This window comes from Balaenoptera acutorostrata, chromosome 1 (assembly GCF_949987535.1).
Source record: "Balaenoptera acutorostrata chromosome 1, mBalAcu1.1, whole genome shotgun sequence".
Classification (NCBI taxonomy): domain Eukaryota; kingdom Metazoa; phylum Chordata; class Mammalia; order Artiodactyla; family Balaenopteridae; genus Balaenoptera; species Balaenoptera acutorostrata.
In genome coordinates, this window is record NC_080064.1 from 176,517,587 (window position 1) to 176,537,451 (window position 19,865).

The following is a 19,865-nucleotide window of genomic DNA, read 5'->3' on the forward strand; positions in this document are numbered from 1 at the left end:
GCTTTCCAGCACATGACATCCTCCCAGCTGGCTCTAGGTACATCAGTTTTGGCGTGCCCATCCCTACTGACTCCAACGAGACTTCTCTTTGTTGGCGGGGGTGGGGAGATGTGGCTTTATTCCCAAGGATTTCCTTTGCAGGGCAACAACAACTCAGCTAATTAACTTTTTTTCCTATGGTTTTCTCCCCCTCTACCTTTTTTCACCTAGTCATTTTGTGGAAGCGTAAGCATACCAAGGCATAGCTTATATAGTGCGAATTTTACATTTACAGGTTATTTTCAGAGGTACATAAAATGGATCGTACCATGATCATTAGTTCATTGGAGCTGTTAGTTTCAGATTTCACAAGAAAGTGATTTTTGTAGTTTTCACTAGCTAAATGAGTTTGTTCAACCTCCCAATGAAAATACATTAGGAGCCTCATTAATTTAGAGCTATAGAAGGTTAACGCACTCGCTAGCAATAGATTAAAACAAGGAGGGGCCCTACTGATAACAAGCATAGGTTGGTAGTTCCATTTCAGATGCCCTTATGGGCATTAGGAAGTGTTTTTTTAAAAGCCCATGGTTTGATAATGCCCGGCTGCAATTTGAAACGATGGTAGGTATGTAGCTAAAATGCAAACCCCATTCTCTTTGTCATTAGCTAAAAAGAGCTAGAATATAGACTGAGGCAGTTAACTGTGTTCCAGTTTCTGAAAAATCAGTTCATGGCTGTAGTGCAAAAGGGCTAACATTTTAGGATGTTTATGCATAGAGTTTATACGAGGCACTGAAAGTGCTTTGGTGGAAACAATTCTCACATTTAGCTGTCTCTGTCTCAGAAGACACAACCAGCCCTCACCAGAGGAAGTTGCAGCTATAGCAGTTCTAGAAAAGACATGGGTAATTTCTGATCTGCTTTCAAGGGAAGAGAAAAAATGTCCTCTTCTCATTCAGATTCTCCAGGAGGGGTCGCTGTTATGCATCATCCGTGTGAGCATATGGGCATCTGTTAAATACGTAAAACAGACCCTGAACTGTAAATGAAAGGACATTTTAGCTATGTCAAAGGAAAAAAACAACCAGTTTTACATAAAATTAAAGCTTAAGTGAACATATGGCATGGTTTCCTTTTGCCTTTCCAAAAAACATTATGTTGATTATACCTTCAATTGTCCAATCTGGCATCTTCTCCTCAGCCTGCATAAGCTGTTTGGCATTCTGCAAATACAATCTAGGACTGCATTAAGCAGATTTTGCACATTAGAATAAAAAGACTTTCTGATAATACAGTAAAATGCAATAAACACTCATGTTTAATTTCATTAGAGGTTTCGTTTTCCTGGATTCACTAATATCCAGACTGGCCATTTCTCATTCATTTTATACGAAGTCGACTGACACCATTGATGATATCCTCTACCGAGAGAAAAATGAGCACCAGCCCATTCGTAAGTCCACAGGATGGATAAAGAAACATCTATGGTTTTCGGCGGAAACCTGAGAAAAGGGGAAGAGGCTTGTCAAGTACCTTTAAGAAGATTACAGCAATTTCAATGAGCTCCATTTGTCTGAGATAAAAGAGGACTCCTAATAAATCATTACTCATTATCTTAAGGCCTCTGTGTTAATTTTCCTTAGTCTATCCAATTAGTGTATTTTGGTAACAAACATTTATAAAACTTAATTTTCAGATCCTGTCAGAGACTAGGCATGGGCTTTGCTCAGAAAGTGTCTGGGGGAGATTTCTGGAGCCTGACTGATTGTTTGTGTACTACAAAAGCCCAAGAATGAAAATTGGGTTCTATTGATTCTAATTAGGGAAACATTAAATAAGATTCACCTAGAAACAGTGCTGCCGGCTATTCCATTTTCTGAATGATAGGAATTTCTAAGCTTCCACCAAATTTCTCTGACCCCCTCCAGTCAAGTATCCAGTGGCTTGGGTAAAACAGGTTGCATTTTCCCTGTACTAAAAGAACTCGAATCACGATTTCCTTCCGTTACATTTTTGTACCCTTTATTACTGCATTTTCTTCTAATCCTGAGGATCTAGTAGTTGCTGACAGGTTTTGCTGCATTGTCAGAGCAATGAAAGTGGAAACTTTTCCAAGCGTAGCTAAAAAACAGGGTGTTGTTTCGATAGCATATACGAGAAACAAATGTCATTCTCTTCAGATCCTACAAATTAAAAAAAAAAAGAATCTCTATTTGATTTTAATTTCTTTTCTAGAAAATATGATATTTGGGAATACTTCCTCCCAAATCTGTATTTTTAATTTGATAATAATTGAATATTACTGCCATTGAATGGTTATCTGTTGATAATTTGAAGTGAACAGAAGTCATGTGGCAGTCATAGTAGTAAAAATTTTAAACTCTATCAAAAAATTACTAATTATAGCTTGGATAAGTATCCTTGTTATGTTGTTACAGCAGACAAAAAAAGAACTATGTTTTCAATTCTAAGGTATATGAAGTCTTTTCATTTTAAGTTAAAAAAGTTAAAAATGTATAGGGAAAGGCAAATGGTCTAGTAAACGTAGAGGAACCTTTGACTTGGCTCACAAAGATCCCATTTAATACCCTAGTTTTCTAGAGTAATAGGACACAGACGTTGAAATATCTGAGTTTATTCTTACCTATTTGTATTTCCTCACTTAGAAGAAAGTATCAAATCTAAAGCTACATGTAGAAATTGAAAATGGGGCCAACAAGAAAAATCATTCCGTTAGCAAGGCTTTATAACCCCTTCCATAAACTCTCACATGGCCCTGAGCGATAAAACACATTTGATGTGATGCTTTCCATTTGTCTCTAGTGTTTATTTTATGAAGGATTTTAAAAACATATATCACAAATTTCAGACAGATAGATCTGAGCCAGAGAATGAGCTAAAGACAACAGATGAAAATAGAGGATTAAAGTATTAGATGCTCCAAAGTGGAAATACGGTCACATTTAAGTTGGAGTATTTTTCTGGAAACTGACATTGGCTATATTTGGAAGATGGGCTGGGTATGTGGGGAGGGGGAGAAAGGCAAGACATTCATATTGAATGCATCCCACTGAGGCAGAGTTATACAGTCAGTAATTCACCCCGGCAGAAGGGCTCTGACCTTTGCTCCTCTTTAAAGGAATTAGGACAGTTAATGACTTTCATGCCCATTATGTCTACGGGCAGTAGGAGTTCTTTGCCTCCTACATTATGTTCTATATTTCAATGGTTTATATGGATATTTATTTTAAAGCTGTTGTATGCTATTTAGTCTGCTTCCCCAGATCCCACCTAAGAATCAAAGAGCAGACCCAGAAAGCATCTAACTTCTCTTATCTGTTTGCTATAAAAAATTTCATTGCGGGACAGATGCTTCATTCCAGCAAAGGCAGATAAAGCCAAGAAGAAACAAAGAACTATTACAACTGCTATGGGTTTTCCAGAACACTGTTTAGTATATATATGTTGAACCGTAAATGGAATATTTGGGGTTGATTATAGGTGTTTGAGGGATTTTTTTGTTTTGTTTTTTGTTTTTGCTCAAAATACCACCTAGTTTAGAACGTGCGAAAGAGGGATGATACTACTAGTGATCTTGTTGTGCTCTGGTCTGATTCTGCAGATAACAAGATTGTCTCACATTTATTGGTGGCTGAACCGGAGAAGATCTATGCCATGCCTGACCCTACTGTTCCCGACAGTGACATCAAAGCCCTCACTACACTGTGCGACTTGGCCGATCGAGAATTGGTGGTTATCATTGGATGGGCGAAGCATATTCCAGGTACCTTTTCTGAAATGAAAAAGAAAAGTTTGCCATTAATTCCCTAGGCTTTATATGTTGATTTAGGCAAATTCACAATTTTCTCATTAGGATTTTTAAATTTTATTTATTTATTTTAATTTACTTTTTTTATTTGTATTTTTTTAATTAATTGATTGTTCTTGGCCACACTGCACGGCTTGTGAGAACTTAGTTCCCCAACCAGGGATTGAACCCGAACCATCGGCAGTGAAAGCGCAGAGTCTCAACCACTGGGCCACCGGGGAATTCCCGTTCATTAGGATTTTTTTAAACCTTTACATTTGTTTTTGTCATACTTAATTTAGTGCTTTCTTGGTCCTAATAGAATCATATGCCATTTTTATAACTGTACCATCTTGAATGCTTGTTAATTATTTTTTCGCATATGAAGGTACTATTGCCAACCTAAGATAAAGAGAATATAACTTGTTAAAATATTTCCTTATTCTTTTAAAAAGTCCGAGTTTTCTCCTAAGGAAATACTTCTGTTTTTTTCTTTTCACTTTAAATAAATGTTTATGAATTGGGGGCTTTAAGGCAGACAGCCTGGGTATAAGTCCTGCCTGGCCTGCCAATGGGACAACTTCCTGAACTTACTCTATCTTAGCTTCCTAAACTCTAAATAAAGCTATAATATCGTAATAAAAAAAAGTTTTTGTCAGGAGTAGTCTAGATACCTTTTTTCCTTTTAAAAATCACTTATTTTGTTGTTCGTAGTGGCGATTTATACTGAATTGTTTTTCATATTTGCATATTGCTTTGGTTTACAATTAGATATTTACCATGAATTTATACATAAATTATGAAAATAAATGTTCAATTGACATTGTAAATATTCTCATATGGTGCCTTAAAAGTAGTATTTCAGGTTTTTATTTTTTAATATTTATTTATTTATTTATTTGATTGCGCTGGGTCTTAGTTGTGGCAGGCGGGCTCCTTAGTTGTGGCATGCGAACTCTTAGTTGCAGCATGCGTTTGGGATCTAGTTCCCTGACCAGGGATCGAACCCGGGCCCCCTGCATCGGGAGTGCAGAGTCTTATCCACTGCACCCCCAAGGAAGTCCCAAAAGTAGTATTTTAAAGTATCCAATTATTTTTCTCTCCAGACCTGTCCTTAGATCAGTGAACATATACCTGATCACAAGGTTTAAGAATTGTAGTAGTCTACTTGAATTATTGTTTGTTTGAGCTTTGATCTTCAAATAGTTTACAAACAAATTTTTGGACAATGAGCCGTGTTTCTTTGGTACAGTGAACTTATTTCTGTCTCCTTAAACTAGTTTGTCTTTATGCCTTGAATGCTACAGTAATTTCTTTAATCAAATTGATGGAAGTCCCTTTCCCAGCCCACACTGAAACCAATTTATTGGTCATGATACGCCAGCTATGTTGCTAACAGTCGTAACGAACTGTCAGGCGATATCGCAGTGAAGCTAATTTGAAGTCATTAGGTGTGCAGCGTTCAGGCGACAATTTGTTACAGTGCTTGGGAACACAGCTGACATTTCTGAATGGCTTTGTTCACTGCAGTTCTAGATGAGGCCAAGCAAATTGTAAACTAATTTAAACATCACTCTGTATTATACCAGCTACTTTGTCTTACACTGTTTGCTAATAAAGCACCCCAAATTAAGTCAAAACTAGTTAAATAGGTGAGCTGGAGTGTATTCTTTTTTTTTTTTTTTTTTTTTATTTATTTATTTATTTTTGGCTGTGTTGGGTCCTCGGTTCGTGCGAGGGCTTTCTCCAGTTGCGGCAAGCGGGGGCCACTCTTCATCGCGGTACGGGGACCGCTCTTCATCGCGGTGCGCGGGCCTTTCTCTATCGCGGCCCCTCCCGTCGCGGGGCACAGGCTCCAGACGCGCAGGCTCAGCAATTGTGGCTCACGGGCCCAGCCGCTCCGTGGCATGTGGGATCTTCCCAGACCAGGGCTCGAACCCGTGTCCCCCGCATTAGCAGGCGGATTCTCAACTACTGCGCCACCAGGGAAGCCCTGGAGTGTATTCTTTAAGAGATACCTCCACAAGGGTCACTACGTCTAAAAGAAAGATGAGAATTTGATTGTGTGGATAGCTGATTTGCATTTGGATTGTAATCATATCTATAAGGTTTTTAGAAAAAGCAAAAAAAATAGAAATAGAATATGCTAAAAGACGGTAAGACATTGGAAGTTGTAGCGGTGGAAACAGCCAGAATTTGCCTAAACAGTGTATGAAAACTTTTTTGGAAGGAAAGTGTTATGAAGGGTTTTAGAAAGAAACAAAACTAAGATTTGTTGAAGTGTCCACAGATTAACTTTTAAAAATAATCAATATATATTATATCATTTACATTTATCCACACACACACGTACACAGACATACATATTCACAGATTTAATATTTATTTATTTATTTATGGCTGTGTTGGGTCTTCGTTTCTGTGCGAGGGCTTTCTCTAATTGTGGCAATTGGGGGCCACTCTTCATCATGGTGCGCGGGCCTCTCTCTATCGCGGCTTCTCTCGTTGCGGAGCACAGGCTCCAGACGCGCAGGCTCAGTAATTGTGGCTCACGGGCCCAGTTGCTCCGCGGCATGTGGGATCCTCCCAGACCAGGGCTCGAACCCGTGTCCCCTGCATTGGCAGGCAGACCCTCAACCACTGCGCCACCAGGGAAGCCCCACAGATTTAAAATAGCATTATTCTAACCCAGGGTTTCTCAGTCTTGACGCAATTGATGTTTGGAACCAGATAATCTTTTGTTATGGGGCCTGTCCTATTCCTTGTAGGGTATTTACCAACATCCTTGGTTTCTACCTATTAGCATCCTTGAGTTGTAACAAACAAAAATGTCTTCACACATCGCCGGATGTCCTCTTGGGGGGCAAAATCATGCCCGTCTTCCCCGGTTGAGACCCATCGTTCTAACCCAGGAATCAGATATTATTATCCTTAATTCAAAGATAGGGAGATCTGGGGCAGAGAGAGGTAAAAACACTTGCACAAGTTCACAAATGTATCCAGAGCCTTCAAAGCCCGCACTCAACATTGCTTCCTGGAATAGAATCAGGATAGTTTAGTCCCCCAGTTGACTACCTTTGAAAGAATTATTTCAAAATAAAAATGATAGCGTTATGAATCGCAACAGCATAAAAGGCTATGTCACTCTGACTCCAAACCGCCCATTATTTCAGAGAATTCTGCCCAAGTTCTCCCTGAATTAAGAAATTTGTTAAGCCCATATTTTGTTATCGTACAGACGTTCCATAATAACGATCAAGAGAAGTCAACCAACTCCTTCTGCGGCTCTCTGGTGAGGAAAAGTCAGTGATAAATTTGTGGGTCCAGTTGTGTATCTAAGTAGAAATGTCAGCTTACAGAGGAACTTGTCACAGTAAAGGGGCTCTGGTGACCTTTGTGAAGACAGTAACTTTAAATAACTATGAGTAACAGCATTTCCAGTGGTGGAAACAATTGCTATACGATTATGTGTTCAGTCTTAAGCTGAGGCTTAGAATTGGTAGGGGCTGACGTTATTCTCTCTCCCCAGCAGATGCCAGAGGAGGTTACTTTGCAGTGATGATTCACAGCTCTGGTTTCCGTGATACCCGGAGGGTGCTTTAAATAATTGCAAGGAGTATCTTGGCTTTTCAGAGAGGGATTAGCAAAACACGAATTCACTGAAATGCTTTTAAATTTCATAACAGTAAGCGTGCCATGCAGTGTTTGGAGGTAGAAGTAAAAGATGCTGTGATACCAGCGTGCTGGTCTATATACCCGGGTTCAGGGAGACTGGGCACGGCAGCAACATGGAGCGTGGGATGGGGAGGGGGTAAAGCCAAAGAGAATATAAAGATTAAAGTCTCATTTCTGCCTTGATAAAAGTAAAAATGTGTTTTTGATACCATGACCTAGTCCTCATAACCGGGGTCAGAGCTGGAATTAAAGCCAAATCAGAACTGAAATTTCACCTGTCTTAATCTTCACTTCAAAATTGCTTTTTTTTTTTTTAAATGCTTCTGTTAAAACTAAAGTGAAATCTTTTTTTAAAATATACTAAAATCCAAGCCTTTGCTCTCTTTATGCTGCTCTCAGTTTGTGGAATCTCTCTCTCTCTCTCACACACACACAGACACACACACACATAGACACACACACTTTTTAAAACTTAAGTTTAGCATATAAGATCAGATCAGTAGCCTTTCTGCACTCCTGGGAAGGTACTTTTGTATACTTGCTTTTGCTACATAAAAATAAGGGGAGGAGCAAGGCAGAAGTTCCTGCCACACTGGGATTGGCCTGCTCTCCTGGCATCTGTCAGGTCAAAGGGTGCAGGGTGATGCCCATGGACCACTTTGGACCATGTGTGAGAGAGGGTTAGTGTGGGCCATCTTAGGACCTGTCCTAGAGGGTCACCTGGAGGGTCAGAGAGATACAGCTGAAAGGAGCTGGAGGGATCACTGATAGCTTAGAGGCTGAGGAAAGAGTAAGGAACCAACATGAATAGAGGTACTTTGACACAGGTCAAGGGAACTGATGGCCAGAGAGCCCCAGTTTTGAGGGTGTCTCCAGATGTGCCCTCATAAACGCACATGAGACAAGAATCTTCCCGCACGTGAGAGGAAGTTGGTGCTAGATCACCCAGCAGTGCCAGTCACGGGAGAACTTTCTGCTCTCCGCTCCTTGTTTCTCTTTCCCCCACCTCAGTCCAGTTCCAGTGGGTCTAAAGCTGGACAGGAGGAGTAGAAGCCCATGGTTGGGGGGCTAGAGAAGACCGTGACCACATCCACCCAGCCAGCCTCGCTGCCTCCAAGGCGTGAGATCTGGGAGTGGAGGGAGGGGTCTCCAGCTTGGATCAAGAGTGGAGTCTTGACTATTCCTCTGGGCTGGAATTTTAATTATTAAACCAAGACTTGTGATTGTGAGGACTGGAGAACTCTTGTATTATGCAGGAGTGACCAGGAGAGCCATGGGGCCTGCCATGGGAAAATGGGCTTCCAGGAATACGTTTGCATAAAACTGGGAGATAAAAATAGAGTTGCTCACTCCATGTAATGGTTACACAGATTTGCTCTCTCCTCTAAATGGTTACTTGACTGTGGGTGGAGGATGTGTGTATGTGTGTGTGTGTATGTGTGTGTGTGTGTTTCATTTTCAAACCCCCAGAAGTTGTGCCTGGTACATTATAGCCATTCAATAAGTGTCTGGGGGATGAGTGACAGTTTCTTTGGGTTGCAAGGTACTATATATCAACCAGCTATTGCCACAGTGACTCTGTTTAACAAAACACCCCAAGCTTACTGGCCCAAAACAAGGAGTATATATTTCTCGCTTATGGGTCTACAGGTTGGATGGGTTCAGCTGATCTCGGGTGCGTTTAGCTGGGCTTGACTGCAGACTGCGAGGTGGGTCCAGGTCTGCTTTACGTGTCTCTCCTCTTCCTTGAGAGGGGGGCCACGCAGGCTGTGTTCTTCCCATGGTGACAGGCAGGTGTGCCAGAGGGCAAGCCCAGCTGTTCCCATTGACCAAAGCAAGTAACATGGACGTGCCGAAAGTCAAGGGGCAGTGAGGTGCACCCAGCTTACTGTGGAGGTCAATACGCTGGCGGGGATTGTGGGGGGAGGCGGGGGGAGGTGGGGGGGGGCGGGCAGGGGCGGTGAGAGATTAGGGCCAGTAATTCAATCCGCTGCAGGTACCATGTACATTTTTTTGTCCACACTTAATCAAAGATAAGGGATGGCCTTGAGTCATTCACTTTTTGCGATCTGGGGTCTCAGCTGCAGGAGGGAGTGCTCGGGCCCCTGCTGGGAACTGATAGTTATTGAGGACAGTTGGCCTGGCCTTGGGAGCTCTGAGCTCTCAGCCTCGCCCTGCTGAGTGATCCAAAAGAGAAGTGACATGAGGCCCCCGAATTCTCTGGGCCGAGACTCTTGATTACAAAATAAGAGGGCCTTGGTCCCTTCGGCTGAAACTAGTCCTGGTCGGGTCCCATGGGCATGACTCCTGTGCCCTAAGGAGGGTCCATATTTGGTGCAATGCTCTGCTGTCGCCATCTTGAAATACTGATTCATTTTTGGACAAGGCGCCCTACCTTTACATTTTGCACTGGACCCCACAATTTATATAGCTGGACCCGCCCATGGGGATGCAGGTTTCCTGAAGATTTACTGATGTAATTCCATCCTTGGAGGGACTGCAGCTCACTCTGTGCTCATTTATTCAACAATAATAACAAAGATTACGGCCACCAATTTATCCAGTGTCCTGAAGCACCAGGCACTATGCTAATAAGGGTTTTATGAACATCATTCCAATCCTCGTATCAGACTTGCAAGCTTTTCACGAAAATGAATGTCATTGTAACGTATAACTCATCCAAGATCACACAGCTGGGACTTGAGTCTAACTTCGTTTCTCTCCCATGCCTTTCCGCCAGATGATTTTGCTGTTATGTTCCACAAACTGGATGGAGATCTGGGGATGCAGTACATCTGGGGATAAAGTAGTACAGTCCCTACCCTCAAGGGGTTAAACATCTTATTAACAATAATTGCAAACACCTACATGGAACTTGCTGTGTGCAGACAATGTTCTAAGCAATTTATACATATTAAGTCATTTAATCTGTACAAAAGCAATCCATTGTTTTTAGCCCCATTTTATAGAGGGGAACACTGAGGTATAGAGGAGGTGAGTATCTCACCCATGGTCACATGGCTGGAAGGTGGCAGGGCCAGGTTTCAGGCTTAACCCCTTGCTGTACCTCCTCTCACCTTGGTGCAACCAGGCTCCTCTCTGCTTTGGTGACGGGGGGAAAATCATAAATGAACTCTTCCCACCCTGGGTCAGATTCTGTGGATACAGTTGAGAACGTTGTGGGAGTGGAAGGGAGACAGGCCCTGGGCCCTGAGACCTGGGACCCTTTACCAGAGTGCTTGCACCTGGACAAACGTCTCCTCCAGCAACAAAATACAAAGAAACTAAAAGTAACTGCAGGTATGCGCAGTTGGGGCAACAATAAGCAATAAGATACAAAAAGGCCACAAACCAACTGTCACTTCTGAGTGCCAGGAGCGAAAGCAGGGGACTGTGCATGGTCCCTGCACACAGCGCCGCCAAGGGGGTGGGCAGGCCACCTAAGCTCCGCCTCCTGCCCAACCCAGGGACCTGCATCTGTCGTAACTCCGTCTAAGGAGCCAGCTGGCACCCTCCTCAGGGAGCGGGCGAGGGCACCTGTTACTTGTTTTTGCTCCCAGTACCGCCTTACCTGGATTTCTTATCTGGACTCTTACCGATTTCTAGTGATTGAAGAGTCCAAGGACCTGGGTCGGTAACAGAAGGGAGACGGGAGGCAGGTGAGCACAGAGGCTGAGCCCCCGGTGTGACATGATGGGGGCTGTAAGGGGGTGGCCGCGGGACATAGGTGTTACCGGTTCACCCAGACACGAGGAAGCAGGCCCTGCACACACAGCGGGAGGGAAGCTACCCCGTGACTGGGGTTCAGAGCTGCCTGTTCCACGCACACCGACTGCTTGTTCTGTGTTTGGATCCAGGGGGATTTCTTTTCTCACCTCTCTTCCCAGCATATGGTCCGATTAGGCTGCTCCCTCTTTTTTTTTTTTTTTAATTAATAACTACTTTATTTATTTATTTATGGCTGTGTTGGGTCTTCGTTTCTGTGCTAGGGCTTTCTCTAGTTGTGGCGAGCGGGGGCCACTCTTCATCGCGGTGCGCGGGCCTCTCACTATCGCGGCCTCTCTTGTTGCGGAGCACAGGCTCCAGACACGCAGGCTCAGTAGTTGTGGCTCACGGGCCTAGTTGCTCTGCGGCATGTGGGATCTTCCCGGACCAGGGCTCGAACCCGTGTCCCCTGCATTAGCAGGCAGATTCTCAACCACTGCACCAGGGAAGCCCAGGCTGCTCCCTCCTGAAGGGAAATGTTTCCATCCACCCATCCTGGGTCTGTTGGTGCCATTTTTGCCTCCCCAGTAAAGCTAGCCGTGAGGAAAGGCTTAGCCGGGCAGAGCCGTCTCCAGACCTGCCCGCCACTGTGGCACTCCATGGGGGGACAGGCGTGTGTCACCGCAACCCTGCTCATTCCCACACAGCACCCACCTCACGCCAGGGACCGCGCTCGCGGAACGAGGTTCGTTCGAATAGCAGCTAACAGAGGCGCGGCTGGGACTACAGCTTATGAAACCATCCTCCCACATTCCAGATGTGGTTTGGGGGTCGTTCCACTGCCTCTGATCACCCTGAAGTAACTGAGGGGTGATGGGTGAATCTTTACTATTGTTTCGGCGATGACGGTCTACTGGGAGTGTGAAACAAGACTTCGAGGAGAGCCCGCAGGGTGAGTGGGAGCAGGTGAGGGAGGAAAGGGAAGCAGAGGCCAGGTGACAGAAAGGAGGAGCAGGGCAGAGAAGAGGGGAGGGTGGGAGAGACGGGGAGTGCAGGGACCAGGCTGTGGCCCCCTGCAGAGTTTGGGGCTGGACCGTGATGCCCAGAGGACGGGTGGGGTTCTCTTCAGCGGGGCTTTTTGAGAAAGGTTACACCCTGCGGTAAATATCTAGAGCAGTTCTGTGTTGCTGTGCAGCCCCAAGACAGAGCCCCGAGACCCAGAGAGGCTGCTGGTTGTCGTTTCCATCAGGGCTGGGAGCTGGCCCTCCTGGATGGGCAGAAGCCCTCTCTTCCCCCAAATCTCTGACCACCCCTTGTCCTGGGTGCCATCTCCAGGCACCTTCATCTTGAGAAAGGGTGCCCAATGTCACATGGGCTCTTCCCTGCCCCCTGTGCAGGTCCCCAGGTCCCCTGATGGACGAGGGCCGTGTCTCTCCTTCCAGGTGGGCTGCCTTTCAGCCCAGAGCGTGGAGTGGGGCAGCCTCTGAGCGGAAGGGCAGAGAGACGCAATCGAAGTCATTTTCTCTCTGCTTCTGTATCTTATTTTTCCTTTGGGTAAAGATTGAGGCAAAGTCAATTAAATGGAAAAGTCAGTATGCTTGGGTTGAGAAATTAAACAGAAAATCAGACTGTGTAAGGATTACGGTTCTGACAGGAATATTAATTCAACTTAATGGTGGAGTTTGGGCTGTGTCTTGGGTCTAGTAATTTGGAGGCCTGCAAGAGGACTGTATATTCATAATGCAATTTTCATCGTTTCTTGAAGGCATTCTTTTTTTTTTTAATTTTTTTTTAAATTTATTCATTTATTTATTTATTATTCATTTATGGCTGTGTTGAGTCCTCGCCTCTGTGCGAGGGCTTTCCCCAGCCGCGGCAAGCAGGGGCCACCCCTCATCACGGTGCGCGGGTCTCTCACCGTAGCGACCTCTCTTGCTGCGGAGCACAGGCTCCAGACGCGCAGGCTCAGCAATTGTGGCTCACGGGCGTAGTCGCTCCGCGGCATGTGGGATCCTCCCAGACCAGGGCCCGAACCCGCGTCCCCTGCACCGGCAGGCAGACTCCCAACCACTGCGCCACCAGGGAAGCCCCAGGCATTCTTAATACAGTTTTATGAGCCGTCTTGCCCAGGTCACTATCGTAAATGAGAAGTTATTCCCAAAGGATCTTATTTGGGACAACAAATGGATAAAAGTATTGAATTTATTAACATCTAAATTAAAAAGTCTGAAAAATGGAGTTCTAATTAATCAGCTTGCAAACAGCTACCCCCAAGGGTAAGATAACAGACCCTTTAGCAACAGCTAGTGATTGGAGACATATTATTTTTCAAAACAATAATAATATTACCATAGCAGCTCCTATCTTAGGAGTTCAAAGCCATCCCATAATCGTTAATTATTTAAAGACTTTCTAAAACGGAAGCAGATAATTGATGTTTTTTCGGGCTTTCTAATGTGGAAATGGGGCTAAGAGGGGAGGGTGAGTGCCTTTGTCTGGTTGTGGGGCTGGCTGTCAGAAAGAGGATCAGGAAGGTCAGGAGGTGGGTGCAGATCTCTGAGCTTGCTCCGCCTCTGGCCTTACGCCCTCTGGCTTTCTGGTTCCTGCTCTGCACTTTGGGCCCAGTCTCCTTCCCATCCAGCCACCCACCCCGTCCACCATCCTGTTCAACAGCCCCCAAGCGTGGCCCTGTCTTCACACCTGGGCCATCTTAGGTGTTCATCAGCCTCCCAGGACCTGTCCCTGGACCCCAGCTTCCCCAGGGGCCGCAGCACCGGGTGAGACGCATGCTCTGCTCAGAGCCTCCCTTCCACCGCGGGCTGCTGGGAAGCTCAGCCTCCAACCGTCTCTGGTAGGGGCGCTGGTCTTTAGAGAGGCTTTCCCTTCTGCACCCGTCTGGTTCATGGACTCTGCACTCTGACATCTGGTCTTCTGGGCTGCCTTCCCGGGGCCTAGTCCTTCCCCGAAGGGCACGGAGGTGGTCCGTCCCCTCTCCTGAGCTTTACTTGGAGCTAGAGGCAGCTCACTTACCATCAGGCAGATGAGAGTGTAAGATGTCAGAGGCCTCACTGACCTGTCTGCTTTGGAGCCAACTGGCAAAATCATCATGCTGGGTCCTAAGTCATTGACACATGCCACGGGAGGCCAGCGAGTGCTGGGAAATCAACGTCGCACTTTCCCCAGGAGAATGATGGGGGAAAGCTGTGTCCCATAGAGATATAGGTCACAGAATGTCTTCATATTTGATACCTCGTCTCACTGGCACCCAACCCCTGTAAGGTAGGGAGAGGCAGGCAAGACTGCATCTATAAAATAGTTCTATTTTATAGATAGGGAAGGAAGCTAGTATTTTTTGAGTAAGACTGTTTTGGACAATTGGGCAATTTATGTATGTTATCCTATTATGTTAGGTAAGGTTTTTTTTTCTTTTTCTTTTATATTAGTATTTATTTATTTATTTAAAGAAATGTGATGGGACTTCCCTGGTGGTCCAGTGGTTAAGACTCCAAGCTTCCTATGCAAGGGCCGTGGGTTCGATTCCTGGTCAGGAAACTAAGATCCCACCTGCTTTCTTAGTGTCCATTCATCTTCTCCTTCATTCATTCAGTTGCTGTGTGAACTTGCTGCATCACTTAGCTTTCTTGGTTTCCTTATCTTTGAAATGGCTACCTCATAGGGTTGTTACGGGGTTAAATGGGATAATGTGTTTATACCAGAAAGTTCCAAAAAGCAAAACTTGAATTTGCTGCTTGGATCATCTATTTATGTAGCATTTATGTTGTAGTAGGTATTATAAGTAATCTAGAGATGATTTAAAGTATGCAGGAGGATGTGTAGGTTTTATGCAAATACCACACCATTTTATATAAGGGACTTGAGCATCCGTGGATTTTGGTATCTGTGGGGTTCCTGGAACCAGTCCCCCGCAGATACCAAGGAATGACAAATATCAGACACAGGACCCTGGTGAGCTGCCTGTGATGGGTGATGGAAGGGAAAGGAAAGGGAGTTCGGGTTCTCATTCATTCATTCATTCACTCACTCATTCGTTCAAAAACTGATTGTTGAGGACCAATATGCTTCAATCTTCCTAGAGTCCCTTGGGACAGCCAGTGTCTCTCTAGAGGTTCCAGGCATGAGAAACAAAGCTGGGACATGAATTTGCCAATGGAAAGGACTAGGCAGGCAGAAAATCCAGTTCAGGGGCTGACAACATTTCCATCCTCCCCCTCAGGGAACTGGATACCCCTTGCCCCTTGATTTACTTACTTTCCACCAAAAAAGGAGCTGTGGTAAACTTTTCACGTAAAAAAGAGAGCGATATAATGACCCATTATATTTCCCCCCGAAGTATCAACCCGTGGATCAAGTCAGGATCATGCGGGGCAGGGTGATGGGAAAGGGGGGTGGTCTGGGGACAAATGTGACGCTGAGAGGACAGAGGCCTAACGGGCTCCCACCCCGACCTTCCCTCTGGCTTCCCCACAGGTCCCTCTCCTCTTTGCCTCCCTAAATACTTCCCTTTCCCCCCAGTTCACCTCCTCCCTCTCCTGTGATGACTTCTTGGACTTACCTTGCCCATACGTGATCTTTCCTTTCTTTGGAATGTTATTTCAATTGGACTTAGAGCTGCATCCTCTAAGGCAATGGCTTCAATGGTTCAATGCCTACTGATCTTATTTCCCCAATTAGGTTATAAGCTCCAAGTGGGCAGGACTGTGTCCTAAACCCCTTGGTACACTCACAGCATTGGCCCAAGGAAAAATCACCGTGGCCTCTGGAATCTCATCTTTATTCCACTGCCCACATCAGGTACCTGGTTATCCAGTCCCACAAGCCCAAACGAGCCAGGACACTGGCACCTCTCTGTTCCAGATCATTCTTGTTCTTCCTGTAGTTGACCTAGAAAAATCCTACCCATCCTTGAAGGCTGAGCACAAATGTCACATGGTCATTTCAGAGAGTATGCTCCAGGCGGAGCTAATTCCTTCCTTCACGTTGATTCCATAGCACATCTTCTGTTCTTAAAATGACCCACTTCCTGGCTTGTTGGAGGAGTTCGATGCAGGTGGCGATGAAGCCTCATATGCCAGGCCCAGTGGGTATTCTCATGGACCCCCAGCACCTCCCTGCTTTGGTACAGAACACTGTGTAAGTTCTTTTATAGCTCTCGTTTCTTGTTTCACTATTTCTGTCAAGCCTTCACCTTACAGAGATGCTGTGAAGACAAATGAGATAATATGTAAAAGTGCCTTAAGCTCCAGAAGATGGACTATATTATTACAGCTGGAAAGCTGTCTACTGGGGAAATCAAACTTGATGAGGGTGAATAGGGAAGGGAGGGAGGGATGGAAATAGAGAAAGACAGAGACAGAGTGATACAGGGAGAAGGAGGCACACAGAGAGAGAGACAGGGAGAGAAAGAGACAGAGAGACAGAGAGAGGACACACAGACTAGCGTGTCTACTGGACTGGGAGACCCGGAGGGGCGTCTGTCTGGTCTCCACAAGGCAGCGGGGTGTTATGTTTACTGAAAAACAAAACACCCCCAAAACTATTTGAATTTGGTTTCTGCTAGGTGTTCACAGAAGGTCCTTCCCCGTCTAAGGGGACAGTATATTTTAGCGAGTTAAGAGCTTTGAACTCAGCCAGACCTGAGCAGGGCCCTGCCCCCGACTTCCCAGCGGTGAGGATGTGGTCAAGGGATGCCCTGCGTGTGGGTTTCCTTGCAGTCAGTAACAAGGGTGCACACCCCCAGCCTCCAGGGTGGCGTGAGGATGAAGGAGCGTGTGCAGTGCTCACAGATGTGCAATAAATGCACGACAACCGCCTCGCCCCTCATTTCTCCACCCCCGCTCCCCTTCCCCCCACCTTCCCTAGGGTTGGACTCATAGCCAGATGAGTCAGGCTAAAGTCAGCAGTTTCAGAAGGAGAGATCACATCCTTCCCCCGTGGTCCTGAAAGTCACACACCAGGACCACCCTGGGAAAGGAAGATACACAACAGGAGCCGTGAGGAAGGTTCCAGGGCGTCAGGGTGTAACCCTTCTCTCTTCCCTGCCTAACTTCAGAACCAGCCGAGAGATGGTTGAGAGAGACAGACAGACAGAGAGAGCAGGGCCTAGGACGTGATGCAGGGCAGGAGGCTTCTCGTCTCCAGAAGCGTCCATTGCTATCCTTTGGATGTCTGGGTCAGAGCATCACTTGAAATCCCCATGGGGACACAATTATGGATATAAGTAGTTGAGGCCTCCATCGCAGGAGGGCTCAGAGGATACATCCCGTTCTCAAGCTGTGTGGGTGGGTGTTTACCCGTAGGCAGTGACCCTGGTCTCCCTGGAAACCACATGCCGCAGAAACAAAGGCACACTGCTCAGCATCATTCACGGCCACCCTCTGTCCCTTTGTCATGGCGGAGGGGGGGTGAGGGTGGAGGGCACCCAGGACACGTTTTTCGTTGTATGGGGAATTTGTCCCCCATGCCCACCTGGCCCCAAGAGAGCTTTCATTTTCTTGCCAGGTCGGTCTTAGTAATAATGTGGCGAATTCTTAAGGGAGCAACCATGTGGACCATCAAGGCCTCAGTCTGTCTTTCCCTTAGCTTGTAGTCTGTCAGCAGGACCCCAGACAAATGAGGAGCGGGGTGGAGAGAACGTGAGAGGTCTGCATGGATTTCCTCCCTGACCTGGGAGCCTACTCCCTGGCCCCCAATTCTCTTCAAATGCTCTCCCCAACTCCTTCAACACACCCCTACCCTGAATGGCTCCCTCACCCGAATCCCCACCACACAGGGCTGAACCTGCCCGTTCACCTGTCGGGCTTCCCGCTGGGATCCAGGGCAGGACAGAGGCTCTCACTCATCCTTGCATCCCCAGTGCCCTGGTGCAGCCCCGGAAATGCTTGTTCATTGATTGACTATCAGAGCCCGCCTGGCCGGGACCTACCCACGGGCGCTACGCTCAGTGGTCCTTGCAGAGAATCAGGAAGCCGAGCCCCCAGAGCCTCTCCTTTTCACCCCGCCGCCCATCTGCCTTGTTTCATCTGAAACGTGGGAGGTGTGGAAGGGTTTCCCGATGCTCTCCGGGAGCGCAGGGCTTGTGTTCCCCTCCCCACTTGTTGCTCTGTCCCGGCCCCCCACCCTGCACTGCACACGCCCTGGGGAGGCAGGCCTGGCCCAGCACCTGGTTCAGGTGCTGCCTCTCAAGGCCTTTGGGAGCTTGGGGCCAGGGCCCTTCAACCTTTCCGGCACAGTGAGCATCAAAGCTACCTTTGTCTTTGGCTGATTGTAGTGGTTTTTTGTTTTCGTTTTTTATTGTGGAAAAACGTACATAACCTAAAATTTATTATCTTAACCATTTTTAAGGGTACAGTTCAGTGGCATTAAATGCATTCACATTGTTGTACAACTATCACCACCATCCATCCGCAGAACTCTTTCACGTCCCACACTGAAACCCTGTACCCATTAAACGACGCCTCACTCTCCCCTCCCCCAGTCCCTGCAGCCACCATTCTATTTTCTGTGTCTGTGAACTTGGCAGTTGATCGTTTTCATGGAACAAAGCCACTGAAGTGTGGTGCGCACCTGGAGGAGGCACCGGCCGCCCGGCACCACCTGGAGACTTCTGCTACCCGGTCGTGCTCTGCTTAAGACGTAGGCTTGAATTTGACACTTCTTCTCTTGTGGGTCACAGACCCCCAAAGTCCATTTGACTCTAAACCTGTGCTCAAAACTCTAAGGAATGCATTTTGAATGGGGGCATTTCAGGAACCTTGGTTGGGGAGGGCAGGGGCTTTGGGACAAGCTGTGAGTTTAGAAAGTTGAGATTTTTGGCGTCTCTCAAATCATACTTGATTGCCTATTCATAAGATCAGCTTTGTCCCCGGTCATCCAGGTTTCCAGACTTTCTGTTCCTTCTTGCTGACAGCTTATTTATTACAAAGGAATGTTCTGGTTGCTTGGAACAATCAGAGCTCTATATTCACAAGAGAGCTGCCATGGGTAGTATTTCACCGACCCCTCGCACTGGGGGCTGTGAGCTGTGTACAAACTCAGCTTCTCTGCTTGAATTACCTCCTCTGGGCCTGGTGGGGTGAGCTCAGCGCAGGGCAGGCGGTGCATTTTAGTGCCGTCATAGCCTGAGGCCGTGGCTCTGCAGCCGTGGGCTGGCCCTACCAGCACTGGCTCTGGCAGGAATAGTAATCACGCTCGCTCCCTTCTCGTAAGATCCTGCCATATGCCAGGCACTGTCTGACCCGCATAATCTCACAACTGTTTTAGAGAGGGTTGACCAGACGCAGATTTGAGATGAGGATTCTTAGGCAGGTGACTTAATGAGTGGGCACTATCGTAGATGTGAGGGAAGCAAGGATGGGGCAGGGGAAGAGGGGAAACCGGGGGGCGGTCTTGCTGGAGTGTAACCGCAGCCTGATACCACAGAAGCTCTGACATCACAGAGTTGCTGCTTGAAGGCAAGGGCTTTGTTCTCCTCAATGTTTTTCAGATTGACTCTCCCCGACCCCGGGTGGGGAGTAGGGGTATAACCTCGAAGGAATCTCCGGGTGAGGAGGTGGCTGAAGGGGGACAGAGAAGGGTACAGCTGGAAGCTGATAGCAGCCCAGCTTGGGAAGGAGGGGCAGGGTGAGTCTCCAACAGCATCCTCTGGAACAACCTTCTGAGGTGTGTACTAAGACTA

General features: G+C 46.5%; 1 protein-coding gene across 6 annotated transcripts in view; it reads left to right on the plus strand.

Moving 5' to 3' along the window:
- The window catches only part of LOC102999060 (cyclin-Y-like protein 1), a 785,789-nt gene that overhangs the window by 711,271 nt on the left and 54,653 nt on the right, over nt 1-19,865 (plus strand). For all 6 annotated transcript variants that reach the window (XM_057541093.1, XM_057541096.1, XM_057541087.1 and 3 more), the window contains one exon: nt 3,605-3,766. In XM_057541093.1, the coding sequence (XP_057397076.1) occupies nt 3,605-3,766 (162 nt within the window). The remainder of the gene's footprint in view (nt 1-3,604; nt 3,767-19,865) is intronic.